At 41.9% G+C, this 20,278-nt stretch overlaps 1 protein-coding gene across 3 annotated transcripts; it reads right to left on the bottom strand.

Annotated features, from left to right (window-relative positions):
• Positions 1 to 10,953, bottom strand: LOC143859320 (protein neprosin-like). 3 transcript variants are annotated; one of them, XM_077370044.1, is made up of 7 exons: positions 10,727 to 10,950; positions 3,179 to 3,265; positions 2,843 to 3,019; positions 2,559 to 2,717; positions 1,699 to 1,752; positions 1,270 to 1,416; positions 1 to 447 (listed from the first exon to the last, which is right to left on the bottom strand). In XM_077370044.1, the coding sequence occupies exons 1-7, from the start codon at positions 10,898 to 10,900 to the stop codon at positions 73 to 75; spliced, it is 1,173 nt and encodes a 390-aa protein (XP_077226159.1). In that variant the 5' UTR covers positions 10,901 to 10,950; the 3' UTR covers positions 1 to 72. The 3 variants fall into 3 exon arrangements, with proteins under 3 accessions (XP_077226159.1, XP_077226161.1, XP_077226160.1); XM_077370046.1 differs by having other exon boundaries at positions 2,843 to 3,014; XM_077370045.1 differs by lacking the exon at positions 1,270 to 1,416 and having other exon boundaries at positions 10,727 to 10,953.
• Between the last annotated feature and the right edge of the window lie 9,325 nt (positions 10,954 to 20,278).

Below are 20,278 nucleotides of genomic sequence, written 5' to 3'. Positions count from 1 at the left end.
TAAGAAAAAAGTGCAAACGCAATTCCCATGTAATTTATTTTACTTATTTTTTTACATCATTGATTTGTACCCTTAACAACCCCCGGGTCCCCCATAATAAAAGGTAAACTCCCATGGAGGGCCCAAGCGTGCAGCCCCATCAGCTTGGTAACACATGACTGCATCCGAGTCAGTACTGAGTTTGTATTGGTCCGGGTCCTCCAGGAAGAATTTCACATTCACGAGCTTAAGTTCTCTAAAGTATGCTGCCTTTCTGGGGCCTTCCATAGGCAAATGGCCACTCCCCATTGGTGGACCCGGTTCGTTTTGGGGGCCCACAACCTCCCCTCCCCACCATATAGTTGTGACCTCTTTAGTAGATAAAGTAGTGAATAAGTAATTTGGCCAATATCCAACAAGTGTGTCGCCTACGCCTAACCACCAGTATCCTTGTCCTATCTTCTGATCCTGTCATAAAATAAAAATGACAAAATTATAATACCAGTTGCAAAGAAATCATATATGCAAATGCAATATATTAGAAATAAATGTTTATGCGCTCAAGCGCAGATAGCTTATCTACGCTGGCCGGTTAAAAAATCATGTGGGCCCTCATTTTTTGGATGATCCAAAGCATTCATTTGGATCGTCCAAAGATAGATGGGTGTGTACAGAAAATTGACTGCATAGGATCACCCTAACCCTTTCATTTGTGGAGGTTGAAATGGATAGATATAAACCTCCCCAAATCTGCCCAGATCCTATGTAGCTGAGTTTTTGTGCACACCCTATCTATGCAAGGGCTTATCAAATGAATGCTTTGGATCGTTCAAAAATTGTGGGCCCACATGTTTTTTTAATATCTGCACTTGAGCGCAGGAACAATTTTCCCAAATTAAAAACTTTTTTGAGAATGGATACTAGTGTTTTCCCTGGGACCGGAAATTTTGTCTACGTTGTTTTATGAATTTGTAAATTCTTTCTCCGCTAGTTAAAACAATGAAATTGGCTGATATCATTACGAGAGAAGTTCATCAGGTTTTTTTTATCATAGAGTGGGTGAGGTCCATCGATCGGTCACTAAGGAGATAAATGTTGTAAATGTATCATATCGTATCCGCATGTTTGGGTTGCAAAAAAAGAAAAAGGAACAATTTCTGAAGAAAACAATCACGTCGATGAGTGTGAAAAAAAACCCAAAATGATGATTTTTAACAAATCGTAAATTTTCAAAGTTACCTACGAAAATCTATGTCTAGTTATTTATTAAGCTTAAAACATCAACATTACCTTGAACACAATAATTCTCATATGATATTGTGCCCAATTGTAGGTGGAATATGGCTTTACAACGTCCCCCAAGGATATTTTAGGGCTAACTTGTACAAAACCTGGGCAAAGAGAATTGTAGCAGCCTGTCTTCTGAAAGTTATCTGCCTGTTTGGATGAAAATAGATATAGATATGATTAGTTTTAGGGTTTTGCTAACGAGTTTTCCCTAAGGAAATTTATTAAGGTGCATTGGAAACTTAATTGTGCACATGTTGTGAGACTTCTACACATGTTTTGATTTAAAAAAAAGTCTTAAACATATGTAAAATTGAGTTTCCAATGCACCTTAACAACTACCCTAACGTTAGCAAAGCCCTTAGTTTTACACCAATGACACATTAATTAGACTGAAAAGATGATGCATTTAAGAGATTTTTCGAAGCTCACAGTCCAACGTGTAATGATTCGAGTCTTGTTGTCCCCCAGTATATCTGAATAAACCTGAGATTCAACAAAGCAAAATATGTTATTTGGGATTTTAATACAACCATTCATTTGATGGGCCACAACATAAATAGGTTGTGCCATAAAAATCATTTCCATAGGATAATCCTAGCCCTCCGATCTACCGAGGAACTACATATTATGGAAGCTTGCCTCTATGGATTGGAGGGTTGGGATCATCCTATGAAAAAGACTTTTGGTCAACAACTATTTTCGTTGTGGCCAATCAAATTGATGGTTTGGATCATCCTATGGTGTAGGCCATACCATAGTTTTTGGAAAAAAAGAAAGAAAAAACCCTGGACTGTACGGGCGTACACCATATACAAACGTTGTTATTTGATGTCACGTTACAACTATCTCAATAGAAGCAATGTCACATTTTTTTGAAAAATAATAGACTATACAGGCTTACACCATATAAAGACTCTATTATTTGATATCATATTACAACTATCTCAATGGTCATGGTGGCCCATATGTAAACCGATAATCTATGACACAAGAAATGCATTTTTGAAGGGGAAATTTTTTCGTTTCCACGATTTAGAGGGAAATGATATAGTTTTGGTTAATTTAGAAGGATATCCCTCTAAATAAAATCTGAATAAGGCTGGCTCACATTATTTTTTTCGTATGTAAAAAAAAGTTGGAAATGGATAGTTGAACTTTTATCGGTGGTCACGATTGGAGGTAAAAAACCCAGTTTCATGTAGTGTCGAAAGAGTCCATGCCGGTAAAACCCAGTTTTCTTGTAGCATAAAGAGAATTTAGGCTACCGGAGTGAGATAGAGATAAATTACCCCAGTTCCGACTTCGATACTGTTAACAAGTGCACCATCACCATTCCTAACGTAAACTTTGGAAAGGCTTCCTTTGTTTTTATCAACTGATGGATTCCAAATATTGATGCCTGCTTGAGCACCTAAAACCTCGCCATTTTCGTAGATAACCCTAGAGTGCTAAGCCACAAGCACAATTTACTAATATGTCAATTTTTAATACAAATTCTTCAATGAATCATGGTTCACATGATTCTTTAGAAGAGCAAAATTTGAGTGATATTTGTCCCTGAGTCATTGCTTACATGGTACTTTAGGGGAGTAGAATCTGAGAGAGATATGGCCCTGATTAGGTCTTCCTTTCGAGTCCGACGTATTGGAACTGTTCCCATAGGGCACCCTTCCTTGAGCCCAAACTGTATAGTTGTACTAATTGTTGAATCTTTATCTGTCCACCCTTTTGGAAGGGAAGTGGGTCTAATCTACATAAGTGGAAAAGGGCCCACCCAAATTAGAATTTTGGTATATGTAAGAAAATGTAAAATTTGTGACCCATGTGCAAAAAAATCACAAACACTTACAGAGAGAGAGAGAGAGAGAGAGAGAGAGAGAGAGAGAGAGAGAGAGAGATTACTTTATACCTGAATTTTGTGGTTCTTAAGCAAAGGATGATCAAGAGCAGGCTGCTTGTTAATGTCAACACAGTCAAAGATATCTCCATATTCAGTCTGTGAATAAATAATATGGCACCATTAAACCTCTATGAAAGATTATCAAATGAGAGGCTATTTGAAATGTTAATCTTGTTATTTATATAAAAAATTATAGCATTTAAGTTAGCATTCTATGACTTTTTAGAGTATAGAATCCCCTATATATATTACTGTTTTAATATTCATTATCTTTTCTTTGTTTTGAAATATCATTTTCTTTGCTACTATGCATGAACAGTCATTGTTTAAAGAACAAATAATTTTGGCAAAATGATTTGGGGATCAAAATGACCCAATAAAAATAATGAGACATCCTTACTGTTCTTTGATGCTATATGATGGGGTATGAAAAACAGCAGCCTGTTAGCTGTCGACACGTGGCCCCAGGATGGCCCACCACAAATCCCACGTCAGCACAAGGGTAGTTTGGTAATTATCGGAGAGTAGGTAAACTTAAACCTATGACAGGCCGACACCTGTCCTGGGGTAGGTAATCCAACCACCCCAGGTTTCTCTCTATAAAAGGGCTTTCAGAGCTCAAACCAAAGGGGTAAGAACTTCTCACCAACTACTCTTAAAACTAGCTCTGCACTCCTGCTCATACTGACCTGAGTGTCGAAGGGCCTGTCCGGAGTAACACTCCGGGTTGGTCTTCTGACCTCGTTTGCTATTGCGCAGAACACAGTTCCTTCACTTCGGCTCCTTGGGTCCTCCAGCTCCATACTGACGTCACTGCCGTATCTGTTACCGATTTTAGGCCTAACAGATTGGCACCATCCGTGGGACCCGAACTAAAAGCTGTTCAGATCCGCTTACAAAATGGCAGGACGGAGGAATACTCGGGTACCAACTGCACGGACTACTCGAGCCGTGTTACTGCGCAGGACCCGGAGTGAGCGAATCGCCTCGCAGGTGGCGGCTACTTCTGCTACAGCAGAACAGAGCCCAGCTCGCTCGGAACACCTCAATCCTACATCCACTTCAGACCAAGTTCAAGCTCTTTTTCAACAGATGACGGCTCTTGTCGGTCAATACCAACAGCTACTCCAAGCGCCTCCCCAACCTCCTCCAGAAGCTCCACGACCTGTACAGGAAAGGTCGAATATCCACAGGGGAGAGTCAGCGCGCCACGGTGAAGACCGGGCTCACCACTCCACAAGGCGAGTCCATCACTCCAGAACCAGGCATGCCCATACAGAGCCTCACCTCCGCCAGAGGTCGCGGTCCCGCTATGCCCAAAAGCACCGAGCCCACAAAGACCACGCACCGCAAGAAAAATCACGGCCTCGTCGAAGGAGCCCGGAAAGTCAGTCCGGCTCTGCGGTGAGCCCGTCAGTGGAGAGAAACAGGTTGCTGGACCGACCAGACCATAAAGCTGATCCGATGCTTCGAATGATAGAAGAAATGGACCACCGTATAGAAGAGCTGGCAAGAGATCAGAGCCGGCCTGCTGCGAGGGCGTTCTCAAGTAGAAAGCCGTTCACCGACGATGTTATGAGCGCCCCAGCGCCCAAGGGGTTTAAAATGCCAACCGTCCCACAATACGACGGGACCTCTGACCCTGTGGACCATTTGGAGACGTTCAGAACAATGATACTCCTCCACGGCGCGTCCGATGGCTTCCTCTGCAGAGCATTTCCAACCACACTGACCGGCGCGGCCCGTGACTGGTACTCAAGGATCAAACCAAACTCAATCAGTAACTTTGAAGACTTTGGGGACGATCTGGTCCGCCATTTCATGAGTAGCCGTAGGCCAAGGAAAACAACAACATCCTTGATGGCCTTGCGGCAAGAGGACAGCGAACCTCTGAAAGTGTTCGTCAGCCATTTCAACAGGGAGGCACTCCAAGTGCCGAATTTGGATCCCTCAGCCGCTATGAATGCGCTCCTTGCAGGCGCTAGATCCAACGATTTCCACCGGTCAGTGGCTAGCCAAAATCCGCACTCACTGGCAGATTTGATGGCCGGAGCAGAGGAGTATATAGCAGTGGAAGAGACGCTGGCGGCCTTGGATTCAAACCGGAGGAGAACCTCTGAAGACAAGAACCCTACCAAGCAGCGTAGGGAGGATAAGGCCCCCAGAAGAGAGAGGTCCCCCCAGAGGAGGGAAGAGAACTTTACCACCCTCAACACCTCCAGGAGAAGCATACTGGCCGCAATCGAGGGAGAAGAATTCGTAAGATGGCCAACCAGAATGATCTCCAAGGGAAATAAGAGAGACAAGTCGAAGTACTGTCGGTTCCACAGGGACCACGGGCACGACACAGACGAGTGCTGGCAGCTCAAGGAAGAAATCGAGCTGCTGATTGGCCGGGGATACTTGAAAAAGTATGTCATAAGTGACGGCCACAGAAGGGAGCGCAGAGAGAAGAGTCCCCAGGGCAGGAGCCCTCGACGGTCACAGCCACCCCCTGCTTGGGATCAATCTCCTCTGCCATCCAGTCCACGACAAGAGGTACGCCAGTCCCAGCCAAAGGGGGTCATCGGCACGATTATGGGAGGACCGGCCGATGGGGGCACATCATCTGCTGCTCGAAAAGCATACCCACGCCGAGTCAACGCCGTGCACACGTGCAGCAAGAAGATGAGGACAGAGAACAAGATCTCCTTCTTGGCCGCAGACCTCGACAACTTGATACTTCCCCATGACGACGCCTTGGTCATAACCATGCTAGTCGCGAACTGGGAAGTGAAGAAGATCCTCGTCGACAGCGGAAGTTCGGCCGACATTCTCTACTACCATGCATTCGAGCAGATGATGATAGGAAACGACCGTCTAAGGCCGGCCGGCGAACTCCGATTTGTTCGGTTTCTCAGGGGAGGTCGAGAAAGTGGAAGGACGGATTGAACTCCTAGTCCTCATCGGAGAGCCACCCTATCAAGCTTTCACAACGGTCAACTTCCTGGTAGTGAGGGCCACTTCGGTCATAACGCTATCTTGGGACGACCCAGCCAGAACCTCATCCGCGCCGTAGCCTCAGCATATCACCAGAAGATGAAGTTTATAACACCAAATGACGTGAGTGAGATCAGAGGAGATCAACCACAGTCCAAGGAGTGCTATGCCATGGCACTCAAAAGGCAAAGATGCATCGAAATCGTTTCCGATTGAGCTACTTGATCTGAGAGACGATGCCCAGGTCACTGAACCCGCCGAAGACCTCAGAAAATACTATCAATAGCCTGCCGCCCGACACAAAAGCGAATGCCATTGTAGTTACGCTTGTGTGGATAATGAAAAAAGGCTACTGCTTCTTTGCAAAGTTCCGAGTTCCTGAGATCATGCCGCTGCATGGTTCGCCCTGGCTCGTCTCCAGTAAGACCAGGAGCGCACTCCTGGTCGGGAACGAGCCCGCGCAGAAAAACCAAACCATCTCAGAAACCCAGTTCACTAAAACTTGGGTACTAGCTGCTTGGTTCGCCCCGGCTCGCCTCCACAAAGACCGGGAGGGCACTCCTGGTCGGGAACGGGCCCGCGCAGAAAAACCAAACCATATCAGAAACCCAGTTCACTAAAACTTGGGTATTCGCTGCTTGGTTCGCCCCGGCTCGTCTCCACAAAGACCGGGAGCGCACTCCTGGTCGGGAACGGGCCCGCGCAGAAAAACCAAACCATCTCAGAAACCCAGTTCACAAAAACTTGGGTACTCGCTGCTTGGTTCGCCCCGGCTTGTCTCCACAAAGATCGGAAGCGCACTCCTGGTCGGGAACGGGCCCGCGCAGAAAAACCAAACCATCTCAGAAACCCAGTTCACAAAAACTTGGGTACTCGCTGCTTGGTTCGCCCCGGCTCGTCTCCACAAAGACCGGGAGCGCACTCCTGGTCGAGAACGGGCCCGCGTAGAAAAACCAAACCATCTCAGAAACCCAGTTCACAAAAACTTGGGTACTCGCTGCTTGGTTCGCCTCGGCTTGTCTCCACAAAGATCGGGAGCGCACTCCTGGTCGGGAACGGGCCCGTGCAGAAAAACCAAACCATCTCAGAAACCCAGTTCACTAAAACTTGGGTACTCGCTGCTTGGTTCACCTCGGCTCGTTTCCACAAAGACCGGGAGCGCACTCCTAGTCAGGAACGGGCCCGGGCAGAAAACCAAACCCTTGCAAAAACCCAAGTTCAATAAAACTTCGTCGTCCTAAGCCGTTCAAAACATCTCCAACTAGACTGGATATAACGCGTGGGTAAAACTTAACCTGAAGAAGGGTAAGTTATAGCTCATCTATTTTTCAGCCGACCTGAGATGGACGACCTGAAATGGCTGACCTGAATCAGTTTCCAGTTCATCCGTTCCTCAAGCCGACCAGGATATAGCGCAATGCGCTACAGGACAAAATTTAGATCATCTCAAGCCGACCAGGATATAGCGCAATGCGCTGCAGGCTAAAAATCTGGTCATCTGAAGCCGACCAGGACTCGACGTGATTCGCTACAGGTCAAAATTCTGGTCATCCCAAGCCGATCAGGATATAGCGCAATGCGCTACAGGACAAAAATCTGGTCATCTGAAGCCGACCAGGACTCGACGTGATTCGCTACAGGACAAAATTCTGGTCATCCCAAGCCGACCAGGATATAGCGCAATGCGCTACAGGACAAAAATCTGGTCATCTGAAGCCGAGCAGGACTCCACGTGATTCGCTACAGGACAAAATTCTGGTCATCTCAAGCCGACCAGGATATAGCTTGATTCGCTAAAAGACAAAATTCTGCCCATCGCAGCCGCCCAGAAGGCTTGGCCGGACAGATCTCACCCCAAGTTTCTGCCCATCCCAGGCTGCCCAGAAGGCTTGGTTGGACAGAATATGGCGCGTCCGCTAGACGACGAAAATCAGTCCGGCCCAAGCCGGACAGGATATGTCGCGTCCGCAAGACGACAAAAATCAGTTTTTCTGGGCCGGACAGACGGCTTGGCCGCACTGAATATGACGCGTCCGCTAGATGACAAAAATCAGATTTTCCAGGCCGGACAGACGGCTTGGCCGCACTGATTTTCCGGGCCGGACAGACGGCTTGGCTACACTGATTTCTTAGCCGGACAGACAGATTTTCTGGACTGATTTTCTGGCCGGACTGACAAAATTTCCGGACTGATTTCCAGGCTGGACAGACAAAATTTCCGGACTGATTTCCAAGCCGGACTGACAAAATTTCCAGACTGATTTCCAGGCCGGACAGGCAGATTTTCCGGACTGATTCCACAGGCCAGACAAACAGCTTCGCCGGGCAGACTCCCACCGATCAGGAATGTAACTCACCACACTTCCCCAAATCACTACAATGACTTGGATAACTGGGGGGCAACTGATGGGGTATGAAAAACAGCAGCCTGTTAGCTGTCGACACGTGGCCCCAGGATGGCCCACCACAAATCTCACGTCAGCACAGGGGTAGTTTGGTAATTAACGGAGAGTAGGTAAACTTAAACCTATGACAGGCCAACACTTGTCCTGGGGTAGGTAATCCAACCACCCCAGGTTTCCCTCTATAAAAGGGCTTTCAGAGCTCAAACCAAAGGGGTAAGAACTTCTCACCAACCACTCTTAAAACTAGCTCTGCACTCCTGCTCATACTGACTTGAGTGTCGAAGGGCCTGTCCGGAGTAACACTCCGGGTTGGTCTTCTGACCTCGTTTGCTATTGTGCAGAACACAGTTCCTTCACTTCGGCTCCTCGGGTCCTCCAGCTCCGCTCTGACGTCACTGCCGTATCTGTTACCGATTTTAGGCCTAACACTATAGATATTCAAGTCAACTTTTTATTTTTTATTGATTTTGAAGCACATAAAAAAAATCAATTTGCATGTACATGTTTAGAAGGCAATAAGCCTTGTAAACACTACATTAGCTAATAGATTGAAATGTTGATCTTGTTATTTATATTAAAAATTATAGCATTTTAGTTAGCATTCTATGAAAAATTATATTGCAATTTCAAGTCAACTTTTTATTATTTATTGATTTTCAAGCACATAAAAAAAATCAATTTGCATGTACATATTTACAAGGCAATAAGCTAGAACTCCTGAGGGGATCAATCACCTATTAACTAGAACAGAATCTCTACTAGAAAGAATTTACATTAGCAAGCACTACCCGATGGCCAAGCAAACTCCCAAGTTTGTCGGGAGTTTCTAAAGCTCAGCATGTATTTATGGTCTTTTGCCCTTTGATGTGCACTTGTAATCTTTAAATTTGGTTAATTTCACATGAAAAAGACATCATGTTTGAATAAGACATGATGATAATGAGTTTTTATATGATGTTCATGCGTTCATGCGTGTAATGGGGCAGCTATCCTTGATATTTGATCTAGCGACTGATTTTCTCAAAGGCTGCGGCTAGATCAAATATCAAGGGGGTCACCTATCTCATACATGTGAAAATAACCAATTATAGGGATGGTATTATTTAATCATTTATACTTGAACACTCCCCCTTCCATGTAGCCCCACTTTTTTTGGGTTGATTGCACACATGGCACATGTGACCCCTCTTTTGGGTAGGCCATACATGCAGATTTTTAATATCAAGGAGTTGTTGGGATTTGAACCAAGGACCTGCCACGTAGGGGTGCAACTCGGGTCGGGTTGAGGCCAACCTGACCCAACCCAACCCATTTTTCCAACCTGAACCCTACCGGGCCCCATTTCCAACCCGATGAGGTTCAACCCAACCAGACCTGAGTAACCCTTTTTCCCAACCTGACCCAACCCTATCAGACTTCAACCCGACCCAACCCGAGTTTGTAAGCTTAAGAGAAAAATTATAAAAAATGTTGGGTTACACTCGGATGGGGTTGCTAAACCCTCAACAGGGATACACCGCGCCCCCCCCCCCCCCCACCCCCACCCCCACACACCCACGCACACAAACACACCTACTCACCCACACCCGTTAACTGTTTTCCTGGGAGAAGTTCACTGAGGATAAATTCATTTTTCTTTGCCTTTAAAATTAAAACTTAGTGGAAACCGTTAGGGGCAGGGGGGATATATCATTTCCCATGTGTGTATTGTGGAATTAGATATATCATTTCCCTTGTGTGTATTGTGGAATTAGATATATCATTTCCCTTGTGTGTATTGTGGAATTAGATATATCATTTCCCTTGTGTGTATTGTGGATTCTTTTCCCTAACAAATTAAACCGTTATTTTTTTTAAAAAAAAAGAAAAAATAATAGACCGAGAGCTCTGCTATGGGTGTTAGATATATCATTTCCAACCCTGTATTATTCAAGAAATTAAATGAAAAAAAAAATAGTGGGAAATGTTTCAGAGATAGTTATTCCCATGGTTTTAAATTTCGACCGAAATCCAAAATTTCGGATTTCGGCAAAATTGGAAAAAGTTATTAATTTTTTATTCCTTTACGGAATTTCAGCCCAAAAAAACAACATTTCAGGATTTTGGCTGAAATTTCGGTTTAGGCTACGTACGAAATTTATGACGAAACTGAAATTTCAAGCCATGGTTATACCTGAATGCTCTTTATTGCAGGTTTATTGAGAAGCTTTAGCTGTTTCTCCAAGTCCAAATCTTCTTCCCTTGATAGAATTCTTCCTCTTCCTTCCACTCCATAGACCATGAAAACAAGAAAAGTAGCTACAAAAACCAGCACCATCACTTGTTTCAGAGCCATGGATACATGCATTCACCTTTTCTCTACAATCTAATTGCATCAGAGACCAGCTTTGGTTATATAAAGAGTGGGTTTCTAACGCTTGTTATCTAAAGATAGAATTTGGATTAGGGTTTCTAACGCTTGTTATCTAAAGATACAATTTGGATTATTTTCAAACACGTCTACGGTAACTGTACGTTATTCACAGCTGTCATTGTCATGGGAAATGCATTTATTACTATTCTTTAATGGGAAAACTACTAGAAATCCCCAAGGTAAAAACGTATCTACTCGAATCCCTCCAAAATTTTCATAATTATCCAAACCATGGATCTGTTGGGTCACAACATAAATAGGTTGTGGCCCAAAAATAATCAACCGTTTGGATCATCCTACGGTGTGCCCATCATATGAAAAATAACCATACATGCTTATACCACATAAAATCTCATACGACAGAGATGTTGCCTTTATAAGATGTTTAGAATTTTAGGAATTTCCAAGTTATTTACATCTAAGGGTAAAATGGGTAAAAGAAATAATTGAAAGCTATTAATGTACTATTGGTAATTATGAAAAGTTGGGGGGATTCTAGTGGATACATTTTTATCTTGGGAACAGCATATTATGGAAACCTATATAGATCAGAGGGTAGGGATCATCCAATGAAAATGAATTTTGGGCCACAATCAGTTTAGTTTACCTTGTGACCCATCAAATCGACGGTTTGGATCATCCTATGGTGTGCCCATCAAATGGGCCAATTGGACCGTTTGGATCATACTAAGGTGTGGCCCGGACAATACTTTTTGAAAAATTACACCATATAAAATCTCATTAGAGATATAGATGTTGCCTTTTTCTTTTAGAGAGGGAGATTTTCAAAGGATTAAATGTTGTCTTTGGTGATGGAGAGAGTTTAGGGATTTCTAAGGGTGATGTAATGAAGGGTAAAATGGGGAAATGAGAAAATTAGAAGCTATTTAAGGGATTATTGTAGATATGTTTTGATCTAGGGGGTTTCTTGTAGCTTTCCCTTCTTTATTTTAGGAAGAGTAGCTATTTGGTTCATGTTCCAGATGTCTTCCAATTCCTTGTAACTACTATGTTTAGAATATTCGTACATGGGCCCGATGAGAGGGGCCCTAAAAACTGTTGAAAAGAAAATGCCTATTTAAAATGATTTTATGTTTTCATTATTTTTACGAGCCCCCCTCACTCCCACCCTCTCAAGTCTCTCCATCTCCCCAATCTCTCACATCTGATGCCACAATTATTGTATGGAATATTTTTGCATGGTGGCCAAACATGGCCTAATGTATTCTTCTTAGTGTCAATGGAGCCACTTCGGATCCAATCCTCTGATATCTTGGTCACTATCTGTCATGTTCTATTTTGTATTTTCCACTAAATTCTAATGTATTTTCATTAATAGTAATGGTTGCTTAAATAAAGAAAAAAAACAAAAAGATAAAGAGATAAGAATCAGCAAAAAAGAAAAACCAAATCTGAACGAATTGCCTAATCTAGCTAGTAGCCTTATCTAACCAAACTACCTCTCATATAATCCTAGATCCAATGGTGATAAATCTTAAAATTAATGAGAGGAAGATTGGTTACATAAGGCTACTAGCTAGATTAGGCAAGTCGTTTAGATTTGGTTTATCTAAGATCATCTATGAGAGATAGCTTTGTTAGATAAGGCTACTAGCTAGATTAGGCAAGTCGTTTAGATTTGGTTTATCTTTTCCTGATTCTTATCTCTTTATCTCTTTGCTTGTTGTTCTCTTTATCTGTAATTGTTTATTTAAGCAACCACTGTTGATGAAAATATATCAGAAACTAATAGAAAATCTAAAATTTAACAGTTGTCTTATTGGTGAGATTATTTCCAGAGTTATTTTTGGATCCCATTTTCTGGGTCACAATCCTTTTTGAATCCAACCGTCCATGGAGTGTCCCATTGAGAGAGGGAGAAAGAATTCATTGAAAGGAAAAGTGAGAAAAGAAAATACTGTTTCTCATTTTTGTGTAGGATATTGTTAGAAAAATACCCCTCATGAATCAACATAAATTCAACTCAACTCAACCAAGCCTTTGTCCCAAACTAGTTGGGGTCGGCTAATGAATTCTTTAGAAAATTTTCATAAGTCTAATCATGACACTAGTTCATTTTCTTCCATTCTTATCCAGGGTCTTGCTATCTGTTATGTTCCTAGCCCTCAAGTCTTTCCTCACTGTTTCTACCTAAGTTGTTTTCTACGCCTACCTCTTTTCACTCCATCAACTTGGCACGAGTCACTTCTTCTCACTTGAGCATCCAAAGGCCTACGTTGGATATGCACAAACCATCTTAAGTGGTACTCTATCATCTTCTCTTCAATTGGTGTCACCCCACCTTTTTATGGATGTCTTGATTTTTAATTCGATCTAACCTTGTGTAGCCATACATTCATCTAAGCATTCGCATCTATGCTACACTCATCTTATGCACATGCATGGGCGGAGCCAAAGGAGGGCTTGGGGGGGGGGGGGGGGGGGGGGGGAGATTGCCCCCCTAAAGCTCAAGAATTTTTCCTGTTTTTAGTATAGTTGCCCACTGAGTTTCTGATTTTTCGTTAACTCTCTCTCTCTCCACATATGCCTAAAATTTAGGGTTTCTTTCCTTAATTATCGGTTTAGTTGGCTTAAAAGTTGCCCCTAGATTTTTTTTACGTAAAATCACTCTCTCATCGAAATTGGGATTGTTTTGTAAATCTTTCTAATTTAATTCCTTTTTATCTCAACTCTCTCTCTCTCTCTCTCTCTCTCTCTCTCTATATATATATATATATATATATATATATATATCTCTTCACTGAGCGACCAAACACCTAAACAAATCTAGATAAGAGGCCTTAGCTAAGTAATTGTTACTTGTGAGATTCTATATGGTGTGTGCACCAACTACCAAGAGTCTTTTGATCCAAGCCATTCATTTGTTGGGCCACAACATAAATAGGTTGCACCACAGTGAAAATCATCTCCATAGGATGATCTTAATCCTCCGATCTACAATGGGATTGACTGTTATAGAATACTCTATGGATCGGAGGGTTAGGATCATCCTATGGAAACCATTTACGTGATGGAGCCTATTTACGTTGTGGCCCAACAAATGAATGGTTTGGATAATCCAACGAAGTGGATCACCTGGTATTTCTTGAAAAATATTAGACTTCACACGCGCACAACATATAAAATCTCGGCTAAATCCATAACATTCTTGAGCCATGCTATGCACGGGTGTAAACATGGTTTGAAATTTCACTTTCGGCATATATTTCAGTCCTAGTTGAAACCGAAATTAGGTAAGACCCTCGAAATGTCGTTTTTTCGAGCTGAAATTGCGGTAATTTTGGCTGAAATTTTGTGAAGGAATAAAAAATTAATGTGGTTGTTATAGCATGTCGGGGCTCACCATTTTATAAATCTTTTGATAGGTGAGCCGATAATTTACATCTCATATTATGATGTAGTGGGGCTCACTATTTGCAACTCATCCTTTGATGGGTGAGGCCTACTATTTTACACCCAAGGTTTGAAATTTCGGATTTCGGTCAACACCGGAACCGAAATCCAAAATATCCAAAATGTACAAAATTTAGGTCGAAATTTTGGGAATTTAGGTCGAAATTTCGGGAATTTTGGAGAAATTTCATACTACTCCCCTTAGAACAAATTCCTGGCTCCTCCCCTGTGCACATGCCAACATTCTGAGCCATACAACATGGATGGCCTCACAACTGTCTCATAAAAATTTATCTTCACAACACTCCTGAAGCATGCTTCCACTTCAACCAACCTGCTCTTATTCTGTGGTTAACATCATCTTCAATCACTCATTCCTTATGTAGGATTGAACCAAGATAGCAAAAGATATCTCTCTTAGGTACCTCCTGCCCAATCATATTTACTACATCCTCGCCCCTCCTACTTACATTACTAAAGTTGCACTCCATATACTTTGTCTTAGTCTTGCCCAGTCTAAAACCTGTGGATTCCAAAGTAGTTCTCCATAACTCTAACTTAGCATTAACTCTTGCTTTGGTTTCATCAATTAATACTATGTCATCTGCAAATAACATTCAGCACGACACCTCGTCATTGATACCCTCATGAATCAACATAAATCAACAAAAATATAAAGCTTATTTTCATACATTAATGCATATCATGTGGATATAGGATGCTCCATCGGATTTTGTGGCAAGGCTGGGTCACAATATGAAATAATTTCGGACCTTTGCATACGGATCCAATTGGCGTGATTTGGATCACGCTATTGTGCCCAAATCCTGTCCATTAACGTTCCGATCCAAAGGATTCATTGGCGTATTTGGATCTGGAGGAAAAAATATATAAAATACAAAATAAAATTTCCAAACACTGATTCTAAGGGTCTAAGTAGGTGTGCAGTGGAAAAAAATTTCCACAGAAAATGACTATACCAAACACTCAAATTTATTTTCCATGGAAAAATTCCGAAAAAAAAATTCCCTAGCCAGCCCACTATCTGTGTGGATGTAAAAATCGACAAGAATTCATGAACTATTTAAAAAAAAAAATTCAGAAAAATACAATAGGGATAGAGATATTTAAGAAATCATTTAATTGTAATGCAAATCCACCGGACCGGTTTTGAAGTGTTGTAAAAGTAAAAAATTCATGCTAGTAAAAATCGTTTGTGTTTTATTCTTTCTTGATAATCAATGTTGCCAATCTTACCATACAATAATTTTTAGGCATTTCGTGGACCCGCTGTTACGTGTGAGAGCAGCCACATAGGCTCGCTTTCAACATATATTGTTTTGTTCATTTAGGCCACATAGGGAAATGCAGCTTGCACTTTGGATATAAAAAGGAATCTCTTCAACAATTCAATTCTTAGAATTGATTAATCATTCTTGGGCAATAAGATCAAAGAACTAGGTTCAATAGTTAGGTTGAGTTACACTTGATCTTTGATGATTAAATGTAATTGAAATTTGCTAACACAACAAGGCCCAACAGCTAGTAGTATCAAAGTCTAAGATCAAATCTGGAATGCGAAGTACAAAAATTTCATCTCTGAGCAGAAAATTTTAATAATCCAGTATTCGTAAAAAGGCACACAGATATAAGGATTTTGCTTGGGACTGTCTTAAAAAAACTCAGTAAAACTTCAGTGCTATCATCAGAGACGCAAAACTTATTTGTAGAAGGCATTTACCAAGAGTGTCAGTAAAATTGAAAAGAAATAAGAACGGTGGGGTTCATTCTAGACCAGGAATGAGTTTCACACAGAAGTTCAACTTTCTCCGAACACAATCATGGTCTCTGTTTGCTGCTAGCATGAAGGCTAAGATTCATCTTGATTTGTAGCAAGACAGAAATAAGAAATTAGAAGATGGCAATTTTTTAAGAAAGAAACAGAGCCACATCATAAAAAAAATCCTCCATTTTCTCGGGAAAAATAACTAAGAACATTGTTTAACATGGAAATTATATGTTATTTGTTTTTTTTTTGTTTGGCAGAGCTTGCTTACACAATGAGAGTGACAGAAATGCAATGGATATAGCTTTGGGGTTTTAACACTTGAGGTGATAATGGGAAGGCACCCCGGAGATATTGTTGACCTACCAACTTCTCCAAAAGCTTAAGCTGTTAGAGAAAGGCGTTAATTATCTTTTATACTTTAACACTCCCCTGCACGTGAGGCCCACTTGGCAAACACGTGGCACATGTTGTCTCAATTTGGGCCGACCATTGCATGTGAATTTTTGCTATCTAGGAGGTTTGAACTTGAGACCTTTGGCTCTGATACCACATTGAAACTTATCAATTTCTCCAAAAGCTTAAACTATTGGAGAAGAGGTTTTATATGGTGGCCGACCGTCCAACAACAAGGGCAAAGAGAGAAAAAACTCTCCACCTTGATTTTTGATCCAGGTCAAACCCTCTTTTTTGACTTTCAAGTTGATAAAAAATCACCATGGTTGATTTTTTCTCTCTCCGTCCTTTATATGTAAAGGGCGGCCACCATATAATTTCTCATTGGAGAAAGGCGTTATTTTTCTTTTATACTTTAGCAGATATCATCTCGTCCTTGTCCTCATCTGAAGGTGGCCTAAATCTACAGCTAAAGGATGTGTTAGACCCACGGCTCCCAAATCCCGAAGACCAAGTTGGAAATGAAGTTGTTCTGGCAGTGTTAGTGGCAATCGCGTGCATAAATGCAAATCCACAAACTCGGCCAACCATGCAACACATCTCTCGAAAGTTCTCTGCTCGAACGCCCTCTTTTCCAAAGCCATTCCACACCATTGAACTATCACAACTGACGGAATTTCTAGTATAAATGGGTTGAGTCCCTTCACCTACTAAGTTACGTTGTAGATAAAGGTCAATGTTTCATATAGTTGATAGAAATAAGTGGCGGAGTAGGCCTAGTTACCATTGAACTATCACAACTGACGGAATTTCTAGTATAAATGGGTTGAGTCCCTTCACCTACTAAGTTATGTTGTAGATAAAGGTCAATGTTTCATATAGTTGATAGAAATAAGTGACGGACCAGGCCTAGTTACCGTCGAGATCAAGTCTTGGGTCCCACATGGGGACATGTATGTTTTTGCTACATACTAATCCTCTAATCTGAGGGACAGTACATTATAAAACCTCTATAGATCAGTGGGTTAAGATCATCCGCTGGAAATGATTTTTGAGGCAAACCATATATAGGTGAAGGCTGTCAATTCCCTAAACCGGTGTCCCTGGTACACAGTGCCTCATGCCGCATCACAAACCAACCACATGACGTGCAAGGCCAGATCATGACCAAACCTGCTTAACAGATATTCAGAGCGATTAGCAGAAAACACAAATTATCCATAAGAAGAATCCAAAATTTAATCAATCTCAATAAATGCATGATCCGACATTGCTCAATTTCTATAACTTTAAATTAAATAAGTTTTCTAACTGACTAAATAAATTTAAATGTCTAACTAAACTAGAAAGTCTCTAACGAAGCCAAATCCTCTCTCACACCCAAGTCCTGTGAGTCCTCTAAGCTTGCTCTTCAGTATCTGTAAATGTATAAGATAACATGGAATGAGCTTATGCCCAATACATAACAAGGATTCTGTATAAGATGAATCAAGTACACAATGATAAAATCACGAACGAAGCATTTAAATCAAAATGCAACAGTTACTTGGAAACATACATTGTATCATGGAAAAAACATGAGAACAACATTGAATTCGACTTGGAAATAACCATAGGTTTTCATGATACAAAACATCCAACTAGTCAACAATCCACTAGTCATAGCTATATGGCCACTGTCACCTCCCATGGGGGAGGTGACGGGCTATCAGCAGGCCTACTGGCAAAATATAATGGGCATAACATACAATTTAACCTCATTCCAGCAAAAAGAGTACGTGACCCTCAGGAAAAAGTTTAGGAAACATATAATAATATGAAAAAGTTTGATAAAGACACACATTTTCAAGAGAGACTCCCGAGCTCAATTTTGATAACAGCACCCTTTACACGGTTTCAAGAAACATAAGCTCAAATTTGATAATGACACCCATTTGAGAAAAAAATTCTAGCACGGGGCCGGGTATTACGCTCCTCACCCATGGAGATTGTCAGAGCTCATTGATGAGATTATGGACCGGGTAGAGGGCCACATGATTCAATTCAATCACATAAAGATGTCGGCAAACGGAAAGGCGGATCGCCTTGCCCGAGAAGGAGGGGCAAGAGTATTACTATAAATATATGACTTCCTTCCCCCTTGAGGAGTAGTCTTCTATTTGTCTCTCTCCTTCTTTATTTTTCTTTTGTTATTCTGTGTATCTGTGACCGACTTGGTCATAGCTTCTTTTTATAATGCCATTTCAAAAAGTTAAAAAAGAAAAAGGGCGCTGATATTCCCCCTGGAGTCCCCCGCTTGATGGGCACGTTTCGCCTTTTAACCGGCCTCTCTCCTGCCGACAGGAACCGTTGGTGGGCCCACCCATACTTTTCAAAATGAACGCCACACCATAGGATGAGCCAAACCGTCCATTTGATGGGCTATAACATAAATAGGTTGTGTCCCAAAATATCATTTCCATAGGCTGATCCTAGCCCTCCATCTAAATAGAAACTACATATTAAGCAACCTCTATAGATTGGAGGGTTACAATCATCCTATGGAAATGATTTTTGGGGCACAACCTATTTACATTGTGGCCCATCAAATGGATGGTTTGGATCATCCTATGGAGTTGGTCGTACAGTAACATTAAGGCCCAATCGTGCCCCACCCATATTTTTCAAAATGAAGTGTACGGTCCACACCATAGGATGATCCAAGCTGTCCATAGCTTGGATCATCCTATGGTGTGGTTCGTACATTAACATTAAGGCCCAATTGTAGGCAGGACCCCATGTTTGAAAATGAAGTGTACTGTCCAGACCATATGATGATCCAAGCTGTCCATTTATTGGGCCTTAACGTAAATAGGTTGTGCCCCCAAAATCATTTGCCTAGGATGATCGCAACCCTCCAATCTATAGAGGCTTCCATAATAAGAAGTTTCTCTTTATATCCGAGGGCTAGGATCATCATATGGAAATGGTTTTTTGGGACACAACCTATTTACAATGTGGCCTATCAAATGGGCGCGGCTTGGATCATCCTATGGTGTGGGCCATAGTTTATTTTGAAAAAAACTGGATGGAGAGAGAGAGAGAGAGAGAGAGAGATTGTAAGTGGTTATCTAGTCCCCATTTCTTATAGATACCAATTTATTTTGTAAATTCTAAGTCATATGGTGGGCCACAACGTAGGATGATCCAAACCGTCCATTTGATGGGCCACAACGTAAATAGGTTGCGCCCCAAAATATCATTTCCATAGGATGATCCTAACCCTCCGATCTAAAGAGAAACTACATATTATGGAAACCTTTTTAGATTGGAGGGTTGCGATCATCCTATGGAAATGATATTTAGGGGCGCAACCTATTTACATTGTGGCCCATCAAATGGATGGTTTGGATCATCCTATGGTGAGGGTCGTAGGCTAACATTAAGGCCCAATCGTAGGCTAGGGCCCACCACTAGAAATGATAGTTTGGGGCGCAACCCTCCAATCTATAGAGGTTGCGAAATATGTAGTTTCTATTTAGATCGAAGGGCTAGGATCAGCCTATGAAAATAATATTTTGTGATGCGCGCAACCGATGTACGTTGTGCCCCATCAAATGGACGGTTTAGATCATCCTATGGTGTGGCGTTCATTTTGAAAAGTATGGCAGAAGGCTACGTTGTTCAAAGTTGGCCCCAAGGTTCCGTTAGGGCCCACCAATGGTACTGTTGGGGAG

This window comes from Tasmannia lanceolata, unplaced genomic scaffold (assembly GCF_043159265.1).
Source record: "Tasmannia lanceolata isolate RefF3 unplaced genomic scaffold, GAP_Taslan_0.1 ptg000029l, whole genome shotgun sequence".
Classification (NCBI taxonomy): domain Eukaryota; kingdom Viridiplantae; phylum Streptophyta; class Magnoliopsida; order Canellales; family Winteraceae; genus Tasmannia; species Tasmannia lanceolata.
Note: the sequence above shows the minus strand (reverse complement) of the source record. Positions and strands in the feature narration are given on the sequence as shown.

What these genes read in the sequence shown, in the direction of transcription:
- LOC143859320 (XM_077370044.1), bottom strand. Translation starts at nt 10,900, where the DNA reads ATGCATGTATCCATGGCTCTGAAACAAGTGATGGTGCTGGTTTTTGTA. An exon ending in TTAAGAACCACAAAATTCAG is followed by an intron (nt 3,020 to 3,178) that starts GTATAAAGTAAT and finishes CCACTTATGTAG; the next exon opens with ATTAGACCCACTTCCCTTCC. An exon ending in CTACTCCCCTAAAGTACCAT is followed by an intron (nt 2,718 to 2,842) that starts GTAAGCAATGAC and finishes CTTGTGGCTTAG; the next exon opens with CACTCTAGGGTTATCTACGA.